Source organism: Tyto alba, unplaced genomic scaffold (assembly GCF_018691265.1).
Source record: "Tyto alba isolate M040663 unplaced genomic scaffold, T.alba_DEE_v4.0 Super-Scaffold_45, whole genome shotgun sequence".
Lineage (NCBI taxonomy): Eukaryota > Metazoa > Chordata > Aves > Strigiformes > Tytonidae > Tyto > Tyto alba.
The window spans coordinates 51,764-66,871 of record NW_024881321.1 but is presented as its reverse complement, the minus strand read 5'-3'; the positions used below and the strand labels follow the sequence as shown (position 1 = coordinate 66,871).

General features: G+C 44.5%; 1 protein-coding gene across 2 annotated transcripts in view; it reads right to left on the bottom strand.

Moving 5' to 3' along the window:
* The window catches only part of FREM2 (FRAS1 related extracellular matrix 2), a 138,019-nt gene extending 130,750 nt beyond the window's left edge, over positions 1-7,269 (bottom strand). For both annotated transcript variants that reach the window (XM_033000267.2, XM_042806128.1), the window contains exon 1: positions 2,027-7,269. In XM_033000267.2, coding sequence (XP_032856158.2) covers positions 2,027-7,169 — 5,143 coding nt within the window. In that variant the 5' untranslated portion in view covers positions 7,170-7,269. The remainder of the gene's footprint in view (positions 1-2,026) is intronic.
* Positions 7,270-15,108: the final 7,839 nt, after the last annotated feature.

Here is a 15,108-nt window from a genome sequence, read left to right as displayed (position 1 = left end):
ACAACCTCTCCCGTACCCAAACCAGCTATAGACAAGAGGTTGTCTGAGGAAAAAGGAAGGGAAAGGACAGTGCCCTTTCATCCATTACTTTCACTCCCATGCTATTCTATGACTTCCAGCAAGTTTTCTTTCCCTGTCCTCAACAGATGTATTATCCCTGTGTGAGCTTGATGCTTTCTGCTCTTCATGTAGCCTTTCCAAACACCCCTTCACTCTCAAGTGCTTGGCACTGCATTCATTAAACATTTTTATCTGTTTGCTTCATAAAATACAAACCACTATAAAAAGCATTCAAGCAGTTGAGAAGAGACATACCACAGAAATAACACAGATGCTCAGGAAGTATTTGCTCAGAGGCTAAAGGACAAAATTATTGAAGAAATGTGTATTACTCAAAAACACTCTTCAACTCAACACAAATTAGCATGCTTGGGCCAGTACTGTCAGGGAACCTGTGAAGTTATATCACTTTCTGGGGATCCTCACTAGCTTTAAAACCAATTTTTCCTAATGGTTGCATGCTTCTCACCCAGTTCAGGCAGTCTAAAGATAGTAAGAAACCTGCGTGAAGACCAATAAGCATAGCACATGACTGGACTTCCAACTGAAAGCCAAGGAACTTCAGTAACATTTGGTAATCTGACAAATGTACACCTGGCCACATGGCACAAAAAAGAATGGAATAAGTACCTATGCTGAGTGCCTTCCCTGCCCCCTCCCCCCCCCCCAAAATGGGATATCACTGTGCTATGCAGTGGTCTGCTTTCAAGGAACACCCACTCAATAATTCTGTATTCTCCAATGTAAAAAAAAAAAAAAAAAAAAAAAAAAAAAAAAAAAAGGCACTAAAAAACTATGATCTGTTTACTCACAGTTCACTACTGAAGCATTACATTGAAGGAGCTGTGGTGGTTCTGAAAGCTTAGACATGGTTTGGCCCCTCCTCATCCTATTTCTTACACTAACACTGCAAAATTTAGGGCACTCCAGGCACTCACAAGTTCATCAGGCCTGTTTACAGGACTTGGCATATCTGACAAGAACATCACTACAACCAAGATTCTAAGATGGGATATATACCAGTATGGACTCTGTAAAATTAAATATAGCCAACAAGCATTCATCTCTAGCCCTACCACCAACACAGCTCAGCCTGTCTGGGCCCCTTTAACTTTTGAGTCTCCATGCTGTTGTGCTGTCTGCTTACTCCACAGCTGCAGAAGGCTCCAAGAAACCTCACTTAATTGTTAATTAACCAGCTGTTAACTCATTACAAAGTAACATGGAAAATTCTCTGGAGAACAGCTGATGCTGCCCTCTCAATTAAAGTTAATTCATAGCCTTGTGTTGAGGCTTTATTTCAGAACATACAGCACATGTGGTTTTCGCTCTATTTATACCACCTAGTGTTTTAGTTCCATGTAAAAAGTAAGTATCACTGACATAATTTTAAAACATTTACATTACCTTTTAATTTACCACAAACACTTTGTGGTTAAGATTTGTGTAATTAAGGTAACAAATGCACTCATAATATGTTATTTCCCCATGTTCGGGAAATGATTTTGCTTTTACAGTTAAGTGCACTCAGACTTTATAGCAACTGATACCCCAACCATGGTATGACCATTAGTTAATAATAGCTTGGCCACTCCTCTAGCATTTTCTAAACAAAACTGTTTAAAGAAGGCACTCAGCCTCTAAAGATCTGTAACCATGTGCAGCCCAATTCTGTTATCCAAATATCTATCACTGATAGAAAGTCCAAATCACAGTTGTTTGGACTGTAAACTCTCCAAAGCGAAGATGGTTCTTTATTCACTGTTTACCCAGCAGACACCCTTTCCTTTTTAAAGCTGTCACAGATGCAAGAAATAACAAACAGAACTAAAAAAATAATAAAGCTATTATACATAAGCTTGCTGTTGGCTTGCTGTTGGCAAGTTTCTCCCATCAATTATTACAGAGTTTAGCATGAAAAAGAATGTTTCCAGTGATCTAAAGAATGCAGAGAGTATTGTAATACCTTGGGTGAACTGGCTGATACTATGGTTTCCTTTCCCCAGGTGGATCAGGAAGCCATGGCGCGGACCCTCTGTGATTCTGATCTTAAGAGTAACATGTAAACTGTCCCTGTCTTCCACTTTGAGCACCTTGTTGGTAATCAGAAAGCCAATGTGACCTGTGGCCAGAATACGGAGAGTCTGAGCACCCTTATTTATTACAATTTGAGGCACACTGTTGTCCACAGCCATTATTCGAATCTTCATAGTCTGAGGTTTCCTTGTTTCAAACACAGTGTTAGGGAAGAGGTAAAAATCAGTATGAGTGCCATCTGTAACAGTGAAAGAGAAGCTATCCTCAACTGATTCTGTGCCATCATGTTTGTAGCTGATTAGATTTTCATTTAGATCCTGTTTAGTGAAGGTGGTGACCGGTTTGGAGTTATTGAACATGATCTGACCATGAACTGGTATTTGAGTGATGATAAATTTTAGCAATGCATCGGGTGTATCTCTGTCTTCTGCAGTCAGTTCAAATGGGGTTATCAGTTTGTATTCATTTTCACTCACCACCAGGTTATGGATTGTGACGACAGGTTTCTTATTGTCTACATCAGTGATAGAAATTCTGAAAGTACGAAATACAGGGTTATAGCCATCAGTCACCTCAAACTCAAAGCTGTCCATTTTCACCTCATCTTCTGAAGTGTGAATGTAATAGACTTTATTGCCTGCTAGTAGGAGTTGAGTGAAAGTGGAAATGGGTACCCCAGGCTGATCTGTGCATTCAAGATGACCACGAACAGGTGCTCTGGTAATAGTGAAAACTAAGTTCTCATCTGGACTATTCAGGTCACTGGTGCTAAGCAAATCAGTAGTAAGGGTTACCTTCCCTCCTTCCTTCAAAGAAACTCCTTTGCTGATTACATCTGGGAAGACAATATCAATGCTACCTACTGTCACATAAAAGTAGCGGTCAATGAGAGGATTTATTCCATCTGTCACATCAAACTTGATAAGATCACGAACTCCTTCTTGGCCAAAATGCATATATCGAATTAAGTTTCTATCCACTTCATCTTGGGTGAAGTTCATCCCCAGGGTGATATTCTCAACTCCACCTGAAGGCTTTATTCTCTGCAAGAGGCCTTGTCCTGGTCCGTATCTTATAATGTATGTCAAGGTTTCGTCTTCAGAATCCAGGTCAGTAGCCTTCAATATTCTGTTATGTATAGTTCTAGTTTCCCCTATTTCAATCTCCAGACCATCATTGATGGCCATTCTGGGTGTCTCATCATCTACGGGAATAACCATGATAAGTACTGTTTTCCTAACGGTATGTTTACCATCTGTGAGTTTCACCTCAAAACTGTCCTCCTTTGTCTCAGAGTCATCATGCTCGTACAGTATGTTGGAGCTCTCTATTATCTGATCCAAGGAGAAGCTTTCCACTAGGACAGTTCCATTGACCAGCTGGTTCACAATGTGGCCATGCCTGGGAAGCCTGGTGATTGTGAACATTAACTCATCAGCAGGGATGTCTGCATCGACTGCATTGAGGATAGGAGTATCAATAACCAGGCTCATGCCTTCCATCACAACAAATTCTCGCATGAAGATTTCAGGCTCTTCATCATTATTTGGCATAATGACAATGGGGAAAAAGCGCCTTTGGGAAAAGTTAATGCCATCAGAACAACGGAAAGCAAATCTGTCTTCAACAGGCTCTACACCCTTATGTATACTTTGGACATAAAAAATATGCCCTTGACGGAGGTCTTTCAAAGTAAAAGCACTTATAGCTACACCTGCTCTGGATTTTTCAGATCCTGGGGCTGGAGAGATGTTCTCTACATACCCAGATGTGGGCTGAGCAACGATGGTGCAAAGTATATCATCACTAGGAGTATCTACATCTTCTGCCCTGAGGTGAGCAGGAGTAATGACCCGTTTGTCACCTTCTGTTACCATGAACTGCTCCCCCACAAAAATTTTTGGGGCCTGACTGTCAACAGGAAGAATGGTTACCAAGACTGAAACTCCTTGAACAACATTGCCCCTGACACTCCACTCCTCAGACAAGTCTGATAAGGTAAGATTAAAGGCATCTTCTTTGGGCAGAAGGCCTATTTCACCACCAGTGTGAGCATATACCACAGCACCATCCAATAGATCTCTCTGGGAAAATCTCTCTGCAGGCACCCCTTGGACCAGGATGTTCCCATGCTGAGGAGGATCCTCTACAATGAAGGTCAACATTAAGTCATCTGTATCCTCATCCGTGCCCTGAATGACATTAGAAGTGATTTCAGCAACACCATTCTCCAGCACATCCAGGTAGGAACCAAGAGTGCCTGGGGGCAACCGTAGCGTAGGAACCTCATCATCAACTGGGTGCACGTTCATTTTCAGTGTGATGGGCACAAAATGAACCCCATCACTCACATCAAGTCTGCAGTTATCACTGCTGGTCTCAGCTCCACTGTGCACATACACCACCCTCCCTTGTCTGATATCCTCCAGGCCAAAGACACCTCCTGGAATCAAATTGTACCCAGAAAGCTGCAACTGGCCATACTGAGGAGCCTGGGTCAGGATAAATCTGAGACGGGCAAGTTCAGTGTCCGTGTCACTGGCATCCAGCTCAGTTGGACTAAGGACATGGCTGCCTCCCTCAGACAAAGTGAAGCCAGTATTAGTGATCTCAGGAGGCTGGTTATCCACAGGCTGCAGGTAGATGCTGAAAGTCCCTTCAGCTGCATTGCCAGCTGCATCTTGCACTCGGTACTGAAACTGAATCAAATGAGGAGCCACCCCCAGTTCTTCCTGAGGAGGACGGTACGAGATCTTGTGATGATTGATCTGAGCTTGGGTGAAGTGGGTAACTTCCACAGAGTGATCCTCAGTCAGCACGAGGGATCCAAGGCGGGCTCCATATATGTCTGGAGGGTGGTTAGTGTCAGTGTCAGTGGGGGGCTGGGTTATTGTGTAGCGGAGTTCACGGTCCCCTGAGTCCTGATCTGTGTAACACAAGTGCTTCCTCTGCAGTGGGGTCACCTGCTGTTCTGCAACTATTAAGTGCAGGCTGCTGCTACTATGCAGCTCTGGGGCTAATCTGTCTACAGGATGTACCCGGACCACAAAAGTCTGTGGCCCGGAGCGGTTGGGTGGGTCATTGTCATCCTGGACTCTAAAGACAAACTGGTCCAAGACAACCCCAGGGCCAGGGCTGTGGGGTCCAAAGTGCTGGTAATAGAGACGCCCTTCCACAATGTCCTGCTGCAGCCACTCTCTCACTGGCTTTTCATAGATTAGGGAGCCCCGTGCTAAACCTGGCACCCTCCTCCAAGAAAAACCCTCATCATCTTCCTCCTCTTCCCAGCCAGGAGGTGGTTGTGCTTGACGGAGGAGGAGCTGCCCAGCAGTGGGGCCAGCCTCCAATGTGAAGAGCAGGACGGCATCCTGCGAGTCAATGTCAGTGGCGCTAAGAGCACGGGTGGTGATGGGCACTGTTTCACCCTCAGCCATGGCCAGCCCCGTGTTAGCATTGAGTAGGGGTGGCTGGTCATCAGTGGGCACCAGGGTAATGGGGAAAAGGAACTCAACACGGTGGCGAGAGCCACCATCTTCCAGCCGCAGCACCAGGTTGTCACTGAGTGGAGACTCGCTTCCATCATGCTGGTAAATGACCCGGCCTGCTGCCAGCTCAGCCACCATGAAGTGTTTACGAGGGGCAGCGGGTGCTGGGGTGTCCTCCAGGAGGGTGAGGTAGCCATGCCTCAGCCCGGCCACCACACTCACCTGCACCTGCTCAAGGTCATCCTCATCACTGATCACCAGGTTGGGGCTGGGACCAGGGCCTGAGAGAGGCCGTGACTGCCCCTCATAGAGCACGAGGCCAGTGTTGCGGGTCACCACAGGTGCCAGGGTGTTCATGGGCTTCACCACAATAACGAAGGCGAAGGGCTCCGAGGCAGCACCCTCTGGGTCCAACACCTCCAGCTCGAGCTCAAAGAGCCGCTCTCGATCGGAGTCTTCCACGGGCGGCTGGTAGGCAATGCGCAGCTCCCTCACGTCCCGCTGGCTGAAGGAGGAGACAGGCAAGCTCCGGTCATCTGTGCTGACCATGTGGCCCTGGCCGGGGCCAAAGGGAGAGGTGATGTTGAAGAGCAGGAGGTCCGGTGGTGATTCGGCATCCTCAGCTGCCAGCATATCAGGCGTGAGGGCGGTGAGGACAAACTGGTCCACCTCCATCATGAGCATGGCCAGGAAGCTGGGTTTGGGGGCCACATTCTCAGTCCCGGCCCGGATCCGCACCAGCACCTGGAAGTACTCGCGCTTCAGCAGCGCCCCGCCGGCCGCTGCCTCCCGCAGCTCTGCCACCAGCGGCACCAGGTCACGGTTGGGGGAGCCGCCGGCTGCCGTGTGCCGGTAGCGCAGCCCCAGGCGCAGGAACTCCTCGCAGTCCCACATCGAGGCGGGCACTGGGCCGCCTCCCGCCGCCTCCCCGCCCGCGGCCGCCGGCGGGTAGTTGAGGATCTCGCCGTAGCGGGGCAGCCCGGCCAGCGGCGGCAGCAGCCCCACCCGGCAGCGCTGCCGGCCCGGCTCGAAGGCGAACTCCAGGCTGCGGGCGTCCAGCGGGCTGCTGGTGCCCCGCAGGCGCTCCACGGTGAGGGGCAAGTTGCGGGTGACGATCTCCAGCTGAGTGAAGAGCACCTCCACCTCCAGCACCAGGGGCAGCACCAGGGCGCGGCTCGGCGAGTCGTAGCGCAGCTGCAGGCGGACGCGGTCCCGCGCGGGGCTGCGGCCGCCCAGGTGGGAGTACTGCACTTCGCCGGCCCCGAAATCGCAGGGGAAGCGCCGGGGGCTCAGGCGGCCCGGGCGCTGCCACAGAGGGTCCTCGTCCAGCACGGTGAGGTGGCACCGGTCACCCGGCTGCACCTGCAGCACCAGGTCCCGCGTGGGATCCAGCCAGGCGGAGCGGCCCAGGGGCACCCGCAGCCCGCGGTTGGCCACCACGACGGCGGCGGCCGCCTCCGGCACCCACGGCGAGGAGATCGCGGCGCTGCCTGGTGGCGGCGCCGGCGCCCCCACCCAGGAGCCTCCGGCCAGCAGCAGCAGCAAGCCGGTGGCCAGCAGCCGCGGCGCGGCAGGGAGAGCCAGCATCGTCCTTGCCGGCGGAGCGAAGAGCCGGGAGCTCCCCGGCAGCAGCGTCTGCGCTCCGCAGGGGCCGGGGTCGCTGCCGCGCGGCCCGTCCCCTCCCGCTCGCCCGCGCACACGCCGCGCTCTGATGGGGGCGCGCCCCGCTCCCGAGGGGAGACCCGCCAGCTGCGAAGCCCCGCCCCGCGCCTCCGAGTGGCCAATAGGCACCCGCGAGGGGGCGAGGCCGTCTGGCGCGATTGGGCAGAGCGGTTTGCCAATCTTGCGAGCGACAGTGGGAGACAGCCTCCCCCTCCCTCCCCCGAGCTCTCAGCAGGTTGTTGAGGAGAAGGCGCCGAGAAAGCGGCGGGCCGAACCCCGGCCGTGCGGGAACGGGGGGGAGAGGGGCGGCGGGGGGGTCGCGGATCACTGCCGGCACGGGTCATCTTGCCGGCAGCCCCCGCGGACAGCCCGGAGCGCCCAGTGTCGCGGGGGCGGGCGGTGCTGTTTGCCCCCAGGGGAGGAGCACAACACCGCCTCCCGCCGCGGCCGGCAGCGGCAGCGCGCCGACTGCCCTGCACTGAGCCTCAGCGCTCTCGCCTGAAATCCCGGCTCCCTGGGGCAGAACGGGAGCGGCGCCGCCCCCGAGCCGCCGCCGGGGAGAGTTCGGGGTTTCCCTTCCCCTCAGGGTGCGCGGCAGCAGGAGCGGGGCTCCCCGCGCGCGGAGCCAGGTTAACGGGGGACGGGGCGAGAAGGTGCCCGAGGGGAACCGGGGTGGGTTACGCGAGGAGGGGCGGTCCGGGACCGCCGCGGGGGCGGCGGGGAGGAGACCTGCCTGCCGGCAGCGCCTTTCCTTGCGCCAGAGGGAAAGGGGGTAAGTAACTCCAGGGCGAAACACACTGGTCAATATCCAGTTTCACTCTTCGGAGGTGACTAGTCACGGCAGTGGGTGAATAAACGCTTCACGGTATTTCTGCCATCTTGTGTCTGCAGTTAAAAGCAAATCAACAAGAGCCTGATCTTGCTGGCGTTACCGGCCTTTTAAAATTCCTAACGGCAGGCTCTGACTTTTTAATTAATCTTCTCTCGCAGCTGCTAAAATTATTTCTTGTTACTGAAATGTGATCCAAAGTCTGTTTTTAAAAAGTTTTCTAACAATAGGAAAGCAAAAAATACTAAGGAGGGGCAGATTAAAAGACAACCTAAGGCTGTTTGGAAATGACTTTGTGTAAATTTGTGATGCTTTCTTTTAAAATAATCTTTGAAGTTATCCTTCAGTGGTGGAGCTACGTTATGGCATGTGGTCTTGTTTCCTGTATGGAAAACTTGAATTTGGAATGTCAGGTGTGGGCACAGCCATCCACATTTACATATACGTATTCCAACAAATAATTCAGCTTGGTTGGTAGGGGGACATCAGTGGTCATCTGTTCTACAGCATTGGATTATTGTAATTTGTGAGATACTTTTCCACAGCTATGTCAATAATAGAATATAAAACTACAGAAAGCTATTTCATTAAACAAGTCTATACTGAATTATGGACTTGGCTGCTGCTGCAGGAGAGAGTAATTCCAGTAGTTGGATATCTAGTAAGTAACACTAATACTACTTCTCCACCCTTGTGAGGCATTCACCTTGGACGTCAGCAAGTTAATGTCTTATTTCTAAGCCTCAAATGAAGATAATTCAGTAGAAAAAGTTGAGTACCAGGACCAAGGATCTCCCATAGTTTCACAAACATGGTGTCAGTATCTCTTCTTGTCAGAGATGACAGTATTCAGGATGGAGTGATGGGAATTGCCCAGATATAATGGTCAAGTGTGAAGTCCTGTGTTCTGTTTTAAAACATACAAACACATTACCAAAAAATCCCAAACAACCAAAACTAAATGACCCAGCACAGAGATTTGAGATAGCATTGGGGTGATTTGAAGGCATATCTGCCCGAATGGGCATGAATAGCTTAACTTATTAAAGAAATGTGTATTATCAAAGTCTGATTCCAAATTTAGGCTGTATTAAAATGAAGTTTTACGGAACCAATGTTCACTAGAAATCTTCACATATACTCACTTCAAGGGTGAAATTTTTTCCTTTTTTTCAAAATAAACTCCCTTCTGCAGCTTGCTGCTCAAACCATATGTGTATGTGCATATATGCATGTGTGTGTAGAGAGACGGTGGAAAAGGGTAATAAACGACAAATAACACCTAGCTTTTTTATTGTTCTAGCAGATGAAAAAAAAAAAAGTTATCTAATGAAAAGTGCACTTTTTTTTTTTTTTTTTTTTTTTTTTCAGTTTTTAATATTCTTAGACTGTTAGGGATAGCAGGTAAACATGTACCTTTAAAATATTTTCTCTTTAATGATAATATGTTTTGAACCACGTTTTTAACAGCAATCTCCTCTCTGTTAAAGTCAGTCCAATATGTAGTGTGATGTTTATCAAGAGATCATATCTGGGACATCTCCTTTCAGTTGGTAAAGAGAGTTAGAGAAATCTGTTAGGTGAAGGAATAGCTTTTGAAATACCTGTGATGAAAGTGAATGGAGCAGGGCATTCCAACAAATATATTTTTGTGAGATTTAGCTTCTTAACTGAAAAAAAAAAAAAAAATCAAGAGAAAAGTAGAAAAGGGACAAGATTGACCCATCTCTCCTACAGAAATTTCTTATTTTCGGTGGATGCAGGGTCAGGTTCTTCCTCCTTATTTTTAGCAGTTACTGTCTTGTCAAACAAGTCAGTGAGCTCTTGTACCACAGCCCAAGTACAAAGTGCAAGACGTGTTTTTCTGATTTTTTTTTTTTTTCCTTTTCATAGCACAACATAAAATAGAAGTGTTCTAGATTATAGAGTTGATTACAGGAATTTGGAAAGGATTTTCCTTGGCTTGCTGGCTGGTTGGCTTGTGCCAACACTTGTGTTCAAATCATACTTGAAGAAGATTAATTTTAGCTAAATTCTGATCTAATGACAGAGCTGTAAATCAAAGTGTTTTCCTACCAATTGTCTCTGAAGTCAGTTTAAGAAGTCAGAATTGGGCCCAATAACAGGTCCATTTATCTTTTAAATATTTTTTTTTTTTTAAATTGAATGGTATTTGGTTGGGGAAAAAAAGAGACTACATGTTCTTGCACAAAAGCTTACAGCTCTTCTACACTGCTATACTGTTTCTGAGTCAAAACAGAAAGCTTTAAGATAAAACCTGCTCATTTCAACAGAGTATTAATACATGAAGGTATGCTCATGGAAATCTACTGATTTTGAAATAAATTACCTGTGAGGTTCAGTGGGATAAATCTATATTTTAAGACTTTTTTTTATTTAAGAACTAATGCAAATTTATTCTTATTTTAAATACAGCCTTTTCTGAGGTCATCTGGCTTCTGCTTTTGACAGTGGATCACAGATTTAGATTCCTTATTGAAACCTGTACAACTCAGTTCCTGTGTAAGATGAACAGAAGTTTACTGTTCACCGTCTACATATAAATTTATAGTTATCAAAGACTGCCCTCTGTTGATATGGTATAATCTTAACACCTTAATAGTGGTGAAGCCTGATTTGTTATTACACTACCTTTTTCAGGAGTTTTGTATTTAGTGATGGAATTAATTTCAGAGATGCTCTTGAAATAAGTAAGTAAAAATTAAATAATTTTGATGATTAAATACTGTGAAAGGAGACTATGACATACAAATGTCAGGGGTTTTTACCATTTTCCAAATGGATAGCATGAGTGTTTCCAAACTTAGATGTGCAAAAAGATGTGCCATCTCTTGCCAATGTATATTAACTTGTAATAGACAAGTAACAATGTATCTTGCCAAGGAAAATAGGAGAGCAGGGCAGAGGACGGGAGCAGCAAATGAGATTCCTGGGAGCATTTGGACACTTACCAGTTGTATAAGTGATTCTGCTGTTACAGTTCAACTCTGAAGGCCATGTAAAATCAAGGTGCACAGTACCTACTGTGGTGCAGGAAAAATTTTCGTCATTCACAATATGACAGGTGATTTGGTGTACAAAGACCAAAGAACTATGTAGTCTGCTGAAACAGTAAAAATTTGAAAACGTTGAATCAGCCAGAGAGAGTGTCTCGGTTCCCTGTGTGTAGCTGTACTTAACCAACAACCTTTCTGTTGCATCTGTACCCACTTTAATGAATTATCACATAAGTAGCTATTTATAAATTATTTGGGGTAGGTTGGTTGTTTTTTTGTTTTTTTTGTTTTTTTTTTTGTTTGTTTGTTTGTTTGTTTTTTTTTTTTTCCTGGAAATATGCAAAAGTATTGCTACACTGTAACTTTCAGTCACCCTTTTTCTGCCAAGTGTCTCAAAAGGCAGATAGCTGACTCAAGAAAACTCTTATTCCTAAGATGTTGTCTTTACCACCACACTCAGTAAATGTGTCACTGTCTTGAACTTGTTCTCCATTTCTTTCATGACACTTTTTTCAGTTCAAATACCTGTTTCACTGCAGGCAGAGATGTTCTTGGAAAGTCCAACACTACTAAATCTTGTATCCATAGTTTCATTTTCCTTTGTCTCGGGTAAATCTTTCCCTTGTAGTGTGAAGAAGCTTCACTGGCTTTTGTCAGGATTAAGTTTCATTCCTTGACTAGTGAAACTCTATTACAGTCTGTTCTCAGAATTGTTTTCTGTTGATTCTGGGATGAGGATAATGCTGGTTTCTACATTTCATGTACCTACAGTAAATGTGGCCACATGACCCAGCCAACATTCACTCCAAAACACAGTCCAAAATCACAAATCACCCTCCAGGTTTCTGAAGCTCTTCTTAGACTTTTGTCTTAGTTCGTTATGATTTTTCTTCTGCTGCTGCCCCAGTAATTGTTTTCACCTGATTAGCACTGGCGCCCTGCCCACCTGCCATGTTTTGAGCCCTATTTTTACTTCAACCTTGGTTCTTTAAAAATCTACTTTTCAAGTCAGCCTTCTTCAGGCTTCTTTCCACTTTAGATGTCATCAGAAGCAATGTGTTTTCCTTTACATTGTTTCTCCTCTGCCTTTTAATCACTCTTTTTTTTTTTTTTTTATGTTTCAAAGCCAAAATATAACTTCTTGATCTCTCGTTAACAATGAGAAAAGACTTCGTAATTTACTACAGTAAATAAGTAGTTCCATCAAGCTTCCTTACCTATGATTTATGTCTTGTGTTTGGACTCTTTGAAGTTTTTTTACTGTGATTATGGAATTTATAACATTACTTTCAGATGTACACTGACACAGAAACACGTGTTCTTTGTTGTGTAAGGAAGGCAACAATAAAGACGGTATAAGCAACATAGCTGTTTTCAAAAAATATTTAAAGACCTATACTTCCTCTCTCAGATTTCCCCTGAATGAATTTGGTGAGTGGTTGGAAATGTTCTTGACACGAACTGGGCAAATGCTGTCACCAGTGTCAATGACAAGTTCATCTCAACGTGTAATCCAGAGTAGGTACATGTTGATACGGGTATGTATCGTGTTAGACTATATATATGTAAATTATAACTGAAATCATGTATCAACAAGGAATTATTAGTAAGACATATATTATTTATAGGTGGATACTTAATAGCTGGCAGAGGTCAACATAGTCAAATATTCGATGTTTATACAATTATCTGAAATGCTATTTTTTTAATTTTCTTTTTTTTTTTTTTTTAAACTTCAAACTGTGCCTATACTGGTTATCTAATTTATATTGCCATGTTTTAATTACAGATCACTGAAATTCCAGTACACTCAGGTATATATTTAATTATTTTATATTAAAAAAATAAATATCAATTATTAATAAAATAACTAGGGGAACATTCCTGACACCACTTTATTTGAAAAAGAAAACAGAATGGAAGCTACTAAGTGGATAAGAGATCAAATCCAGGCTGTTATTTAGCTCGTCCTGTTCCACAAATGCCCTATCAATACATATTTTCTTGTTAGGACACATGCAACATTGTTTTGTTTTTCTGGTAGCACATGCCTGTTGTTATAAAAAAATGCAACAGAGATTTATTTCCCTTCCTCTCTCTCCCCGTTCTTATACTTTCAGAAAGGATGAATACTGGCTTCCCAATAAAGCTGTTTTGTGCTGTGGCTTGTGTGCATTTTGACATTTGCAATACAGGTATTCTACGAGTATAGCCTGTGGTAAACAATGGCTGAAAGAGCAGGGATCACTTGGCTGGTGCTAGAGTTAAGGTTATTCAGCTGATGGTGCAATGTGCTCAACTGGATAGAAGGTGAGAGAGAATCAAATTCTAGTTTTCATGACAGAGTTGTTTATGAGTCCAGATGTTTGATTTCTATATTAAGAACTATGAGTTTAGAAGGTAGGAATTCAAATGAATTTAATTCTAGCACAGATGTTAAAGGTGGCTGAGGTAAAACTTTTTGGCGTAGTCCATTCTTCTCTATTGTCTACAGTGTAGTATCTTTGACTGGTAGTGGCAGTGTTCTGGCTATTAAGATTTAATTGCTACCCCCCTTAAATAAGCAGAGGAATACTTATACATAAAGGTAATATATTTTATTAGATTTAATAGAAATTACAGGGAAAAATAGAAAAACCTTTGACCACATAAGCCTATCTTATCTCCTGGCCTGCCATAGAAACAGAGAATTAAGAATATTTGCCCAAAAGTAACTTTCTTATAATAAGTCTATGAAGTAACTTGAGAGAAAGCTTGGGCAGTGCCTGTAGAATGAAGCTGTACACGCCGGAATTTCATTCAGAGGATAATCATCCTACATCATGGGTTACAGTGGTTAACCATTTTCTGCATACGTTTTGGATTTAGCTGAATGATCAGTGGTGGGGAGAGACTGTACTGCACCAAGTACTTCTATCTTATTGAGGTAGCTCATTCAAAGAGCCGACCCATTTTTCTCTAGAGAAGTGGTCTCAGTGGTCAAGAGGCTTTTATAACATGAGCATGATATTGTTCTTCTCAAAACAATTGCAGCAATATCTAGATGTGTTACTACCTTTTTTATGTGTTTTGGATGGCTGCTGGTCTTATGGAAGGAGGTATGTTTGTCTGTGTGTGAGTTGAATTGTTGATAACAGTGCAGTAATTCTGCAGCTGTCAGAATTATATTTAGCAATAATATTTAGAGTTATTTGAAATTATCTGAGCCAAGCTGTTGATTTTTCCCTATTAACAGAACTCCTTTCTATCAACTAAATATTCTTTATACACACCAGTACTATAAACATGACATACTGCATGCACATTTTACATAGTATACATTTATGTTCCATGACAAAGATTGTTAAACTAGGTCTGGAACTTCAGTCAAACAAGCTGTCAGGTTACCCCCAAATTGAATGCTTTTAATGATTCAGGACACTATGGTATGTGTCATAAAATGAAACTAATTCTTTTGAAGGATGATCCTGCCATCTCTGTGTTGACCTTGGATAACTATTAAAATTGCATATCAAAGGCTAAAGAAACTGTTGTTTAAGCACTTAAGATGTCCTTCACTGTAATTTTCTCTCTCCCGCTTTATAAGGGAAATTTTACCTAATCTTTGTAGCTTCAGTTGTCATAACATTACCACCCCACACAGGCAGTTTCATCGTATTATAATTCAAACAGTATCACTGCCAAATACACATTTTCCTGTGACTATAAACTACTGGCTTTTATGTTAGACAGCCACAGGCTGAAAAGTAAATGAGAACTAATCCTTAAGATTGTGAAGAGGACAAGAACCAGTATCCTCCCTCCCTTTTCATCTTCAGGTAGTGATGTCAACCACTTACTATGTTTCCTTTCTCCATAGAGATTTCCCTAAATTAGCCGACGTTAACTTTACTCCCATGTTGCACGCAACTGGGGTGAATACATGGGCATTTTAACCTTTTGAGTCTGATACCATGACTTGCACTCAAACAGAGCTCATATTGTCTTCAATTAGTTTTTCCAAGATAAGAATCACAGG